This window comes from Sinocyclocheilus rhinocerous, unplaced genomic scaffold (assembly GCF_001515625.1).
Source record: "Sinocyclocheilus rhinocerous isolate Xijiao unplaced genomic scaffold, SAMN03320098_v1.1 scaffold461, whole genome shotgun sequence".
NCBI classification, from domain to species: Eukaryota; Metazoa; Chordata; class Actinopteri; order Cypriniformes; family Cyprinidae; genus Sinocyclocheilus; species Sinocyclocheilus rhinocerous.
This window is the reverse complement of record NW_015624123.1, coordinates 690221-696792: the sequence shown is the minus strand read 5'-3', so window position 1 is coordinate 696792 and position 6572 is coordinate 690221. Positions and strand designations below refer to the sequence as shown.

Genomic DNA, 6572 nt, shown 5'->3' with positions numbered 1-6572 from the left:
TATACCCAAGCGACTTAAAACTGGTTTTGTGCTCCAGGGTCACAAATGTTTAAAGAATCACTTAGGCTACCTCTGGGCGATTCATGATCAGGTAGATCTTGAACCGCACGCTCACGCCAGAAAACTAATTGGCCCAAATGCGTCGTTTGACTTTTCGGAGATCATCTACTCTTCCCTGTGGATTGCCTCTGACCTACTTTCTCTACGATCTGAATTTCTGCGTATTGAATTTTAGAATATTGAATTTGATGTTCCGAATTTACTCTTCATCTTGAAAACTGTATTGTATTTTAAAAAACTGAATATTTGCCGTCTAAGATTTTAGAACAAAATAAATTGCTGTTTGAAAATACATGTCTTTAAAACTCTGCCATAAAAATATTCAGTTGTGTTAAATTTCAAATGTTTAATATTCAAGTTCAAAAAAATCTAATTCAGAACCATGTTAAATGCCACATAATATTCGGTTTTGTTAAATGACACTTGTCAATAATTCAAATTTACACAATACAAATTCAATTCGTTTTGTCATATTATAAGCTCCATACAAAACAAGCTAAATAAGGTCTCAAATCTCTGGACTATTGATGAGGTAACCTGACGTAATTTTTAAACAAAGTCCAAATATTTTAATTCAACCACCTAGTTAGATTACATTTGATGGGAAAAAAGAAAGACGTGATGCTCAGAACATGGTTATATTGGGAAGCAAGTGGGGAGTTTTACCCCACAGACTAGGTTTGAATTAATAAAACAACAACTTGTCATTATGAAAATATAATTAAATTTTCCTTAAATAACACCTATCTACATGCCTTACTATTCTCATATCATATATAACTGTGATGTTCTGTAAAACAACAAGCTTTAATACACTTTTTTCTTACTGCTGAAAATTTGATAATTTCCCGGAGAAATCCATTTTCTCTCAGGTATGTTGCCAGTGCAAGCTTCACAGTGAGTACTTCTACATTACTCTTGTCAGCATAGTACGTAACAACAACAAAAACGTACCTTATGTTTTCCCCCACTCTACCCTATGTTTGAGGTTACTATTGTGCTGAAGAGTAGAGCCTGGCAAAAGTATATTAAGACTATCTGTATGCTTCTTTGTTTAAAAGTAGTACTTGCTGATGAAATCCGAGAGCTTTTTCTTACCCTCCATAGACAGTAAGGGAACTACCACGGTCAAGGCACAGAAACTAAGCAGGGACATCGTGGTAGTTCCTTTGGTGTCTATGGGAGGGTCAGAAAGCTCTCGGATTTCATCAGAAATATCATAATTTGTGTTGCGAAGACGGACAAACGTCTTACGGGTTTGGAACGACATGAGGGTGACAGAATGAGGCAGACAGAAAGTATCGCTTTAAGAATAATGTGAATTCTTCACTCCAGTGATTCTGTTGAAAAATTTATAAATCTAATATGTTTGGCTAACCTAAGACAATTGCAAATAGCAGATGTAAATGGCCTGTTTTTTTTAACTGTCGGGACACATGATCAATCATACCTCAGATATTTCATTGTTAATGTATGTTCACTAAAGTAAGAAAACAGAATGAGTGCATTACCAGGTGACAATTGGATTTTATCCGCCTGGATTGGATTAATTTGTTTCTGGCCCACATTCCATTAAATGATTCGTGCCATTGCTGTAATCTGTAAAATTGGTAATACCTAATACTATCAAAATAATGCATAGTGTAAAATTAAGACTGTACCACGTCTGTGGTATGTGTTTTTGTGTATATAAAACTTGAGGATACACACACAGGTATAACAAGACACCATTAGCCAGCAGTGACAGGAAGAGGAGAACAGAAGAACCTGGACACTAATACAATCACTCCTCCTCCTGCTGCTGCTGGATCTGTTACCTACAAAATACACATTAAACATGGACAAAGAGACACGTGGAACACAAATCAGCACAATGTATGAGCTTTTAGGAAATTAGTAAATACAGAGTATAATTTTCATATTGGTATGATCAGTCCTCTGCTTCATATTAATTTACTAATTCACTGCAGAGGATCCATTGATGAGCAAGTAATGTAAGGCTACATTTCTGTAAATCTGTTCTGAAGAAACAAACTCATCTACTTCTTGGATGGCTTGAAGGTAAATTCTCAGATTTTCATTTTTGGTTTAATTTTTCCTTTCAAATATAAGATGACAGAAGCTTAAAAATAACAATATCCTGAACAAAACTGTGCAAAAGAGTAAGCGTTTAATCATAGAGCCTATTTATTATACACACAACATAGAGTGAAATTTCAGTCAGATAAGAACAAATCAAGAATCACTTACATCCATGTGTAGCCTCCAGCCTCTCTGTGGACAGTGGAGCAGTATTGCTGTAAATATGATCAGTCATCTTAAGTTTGGCCATGATCGTCAGACAGAAGAGATGAATTAAAGCAAAGATGGCAGGTGTAGAAGTGCTTTGATTTCAGACGCTGCAATGTCAAAACACTCACACACACACAAACTATGTGTGTTAATATATATCACTTCCTGTTAGAAGCCAGTGAGCAGATGACAGTGGGACTGTTTACAGCTTTTGTCGGTGGTTAGATGTAAATCAGTCAGGAAATTAACAATAGTTTAACATCAGCTATAAACATTTATGCACATTTAATTTCTTCTCTAAATGTGTCAATGTGATTCAGCTGAGACCTCGCTAAGCTTTCAAGTATCTGCATTTCCTGCCCCAAGTCTGAATCTGTAGGACAGAGTGCAAAACTCTTCAACAGTTACATACACAAGCTTCACCTGCAGAGAGAAAGAGAGAGAGAGACTTTTTTCAAAACATTAGAAGCAATTACTCACTCTAAACTTTTAGTGTATGTTGCAGAATTTGAAATAAATCAGGCAGTTTCTACTAGTCTGATTCAAGGGTCTATAATAAACACATCTACAAGACAAATGTTTCACGTTGCTGTAGTCATGGGCATTAAAAGAACAAAACATGTTGACCTTATTGAGGTTTGACTGGTCTTGGTGGTGGCTAAACTTAAAATTTCCTACACCAAGAACGAAAAACACATGTGCAGAGGGAATAGCAGCATTAAAGAAAAAGATTTGCATTTACGTGAAACAATGCGAGACCAAACTAAGAAATGACAAACCAAAACCCAAACATTCACAGCAGCTGCTACTTTTTATTTAGCACAAAAAAAAAATTAATACATGTTGACATCTTTCACTCCATCATAAAAACCTAAAGACCCGTTTTCAGTTGCTTCCATTGTACTTTCCACAACCAGTTTCCTCAAATTACCCATACTATGTTCAAGAAAACCACAACTTTAAATAGATACTGCCAGTCACTCATAAAACTACTGATTTGGTACGTCAATCCGCTTCCATTTGCTGGAAATAAGAGTTACAATACAGTCAGGATCCTCTCCAATCCTTATAGAGCTGTACAACTTTATGAGCAGGCAAAATCTATCTTCCACGACACAAATCACATTTCATTCTTAACTCCATGTTTTAGCTCCCCCACCCACCCCAATCCAAACCGTTTCCTCAAAAAAACACCATCATTATTGCTAATTTATGATGATCCCCCCCTCCCTAATCTGCCAGGTATACATTAATGTTCCATCCATTGTCAACTTGTGGATCTTATATGGTATTTCTCGTTGTCTCCTTGTTTCTGGAAAAAAGACGGTGCTTCTCTGTTGGCAATACAGTGAAAGGGGATCACAGGCAGTTAGAGACAAATAAGCAATAAACTGATTAGAGGAGAGATTAAAAGCAATGACAAAGCAAAACCAGGACAAAAACATCTCGTTCGCCATGTACCGCACCTGTCAGTTGGTCAACGTTTGTCAAAAGAAAGTAGAGACATGGCAACAAACAGTTTAAGATGTGTGAAGGAGAGAATGCCCACAGGAAAATCATTGACAGCAGCCCTTGTCATGTCCACTTGGGATTTTTATGATTTCACTGGCTGTTTTTTTTCTCTTGGAATTTTCAAGTGTCTTTGATTGTTGTCTGTTCTTTTCTAAAACACTGAGGAAATAAACATTTTCATCCATGTTTCTGCAAAAAGCCCCTCCCGTTGGATAGGGAGAGTAAAATCATGTTATACTGAACGATTTGAATCTACCGATGCGAATAGCACAAAACTTATGCCATCAGGGTTCATCATGAGCTTGTCTGTTGTTACCTATGAGCATGTATGTGTGTGTGTGTGTGTGTGCATTGTTGATAACAATCATAACAGATTAAGGTTCCTCATCTCTGATGATGGTAATTACAATGGCTTTAGGTCCATGCGCAGAGAGAGAATAAGAAGAAGAGTGAGGGAGGGAAAGAGAGAAAGAGAGAGAAATAAGAGAGAAGAGAAGAAAACACATCTTCTCTCAGTCTGGCAGCAGTAGTGCAGGTCCAAAAGGTCAAAGTTCAAACTTAAAAATGGCCGGTGAATACTCCTTCCTGAAGCAGGAAGTCCATTGGTAGCATCTGTCAGGTGGTCAGTGCGTGATGTCATATATCCGCCTCGCTGTCATGCGAGACACAGATTATGGCTGGTGGAATGGGTCACTGTAGAACCAAACCCACCTAAAAAATAAATAAATAATAATTATGGCAGCTCAGTAAGCTGTATATTAAACTTCTAGGATTTTTACACATTGAATTAAAATAAAGGAATATAATGCTAAATGAAAAAAATTAAATGTAAAAAATAATCAATGGAAAACCACACAAAGTGACACCTAGGTGCTTTGGGAGCCAGATTGTGAAGCACTATGGCCACCTAGTGAATTAACTTGTCAATGCTAAATTAGTGTACAAGCCAATGAACTTAACTTGACTTTGACCGACTAAAAAAGGACTGATTTTATTCTTCAGTCATGTCTATGACATCTGAGAACCTGTACCTTTTCTGACCCCATGCTGGGGCATTTCCAATTGTAGAGGTAATACTGCAGGTTTCCATCTCCAATGCCAAACTTGAGCTTCTCCAAAAATGTCTTGTTCTCCATTAGGTCCAGCGCATTAAAGACATCGAATCCTTTCTGAAGGGGCAATGATACAAGAAAAGCTTTAATAAATCTGCTCAAAATTTAATGCTCCAGATCCTGTCAGTTACACACTTCAAACTGATGTTAGTCAGTCAGATGGTAGTCTAAATAAACACAGGATTGCTTATGGTGCTTCACTGCTAGAACAACATTAATTCATATATGAATAATTTTCCAAATGACAAAAAAAAAATTGTAGCTCACTTCTAGCAACAAATTTACACCAAAACTATAAGTAAACTCAAATTAAGGCTAATTATTGAAAATGGATTATGAAAATCAACAACGAACTTAGGGGTGGGCGATATACTGGTACACACAATTAACCAATAGAAATTTGTCCACCAGTAGAGATTCTGGACTATCATGGCTACATGCTCACTTGACGCTGCTGTGAAAAAAACTAAATCGTTTGCACACGTTTTTAAGCATTGCGGTTTAAAAACAAGTGATTTTAAGCTGCTGAAATGCAATTAGCAGCGAAAGAGAAGTCATTTCACTATATGCGTGCTGTCTGAGAGATATGCACACGTGAATTCGGTGCTCTTTTTGCTGCTTTATAGGCCTTGAATGGTTAAATACAAACACCTCTGTACTGTGTCAAAATGTCCATCTTTGCCAGTTGCCTTGTAAACACAGTAATTTAGGTCTTAAAGGGTTAGTTCACCCAAAAATGAAAATTCTGTCATTAATTACCCACCCTCATGTTGTTCTAAACCCGTAAGTCCTCCGTTCATCTTCGGAACACAAATTAAGATATTTTTGATGGAATCTGAGAGCTCTCTGACCCTCCCATAGACAGCAAGGATCCTTACACGATCAAGGCTCAGAAATGTATGAAATGTATGTAGAAATGTACCTCACGGGATGCATCAAAAATATTTTAATTTGTGTTCCGAAGATGAACGGAGGTCTTATGGGTTTGGAACAACTTGAGGGTGAGTAATTAATGACAGAATTTTAATTTTTGAGTGAACTATCCTTTTAAGTGAAAGCAAACAGCTGAGAAAGAAGACATGTGTAACAGTATATTGGATCCGGGCAGCTCTTAAAGTGACAGCAGTCTAATATTCCTGCTGTCTGTTATTCATGTTAATCAAACAACAAAAGAGGGAAAATATCTCACTGCTCTTGACTAAATCACTTTTGTAATTTGAATGAGAAGAAATATATATATATTTTATTTACACAGAAGTACACGCAGTGTTTTTATTCATTTGATTACTTTATACAATGTATGTAACCTTTCTTATTTATTTGTTACTGTAGTTTTTTTTTGTCCAATTGCTTGTAATTAGTTCCTTATTCTTGTTTAATTGCTGACTGTTTACTTCAGCGTGTTTGTTTTTTTTTTTTTTTGTGATATTGCGATATTGTGATATTTCAGAATTCTGACATTTCTATTTAAAAAAAAAATTATATCCTAAAGATCTTATTTAAAGCAAAAATAATTTGTTACGTTTATATTGCGATTTTCTGGACACTCAAAGCGCTTTACATGGAAGGGGGGAATCTCCTCATCCATCACCAGTG

General features: G+C 36.3%; 1 protein-coding gene across 1 annotated transcript in view; it reads right to left on the bottom strand.

The window, feature by feature from the left end:
• Positions 1–3182: 3182 nt before the first annotated feature.
• Positions 3183–6572, bottom strand: part of LOC107737859 (glycylpeptide N-tetradecanoyltransferase 1-like) — a 15287-nt gene continuing 11897 nt past the window's right edge. The window contains exons 11-12 of the mRNA XM_016549489.1: positions 4896–5033; positions 3183–4575 (exon numbers count right to left, since the gene is read on the bottom strand). Coding sequence (XP_016404975.1) covers positions 4555–4575; positions 4896–5033 — 159 coding nt within the window. The 3' untranslated portion in view covers positions 3183–4554. The remainder of the gene's footprint in view (positions 4576–4895; positions 5034–6572) is intronic.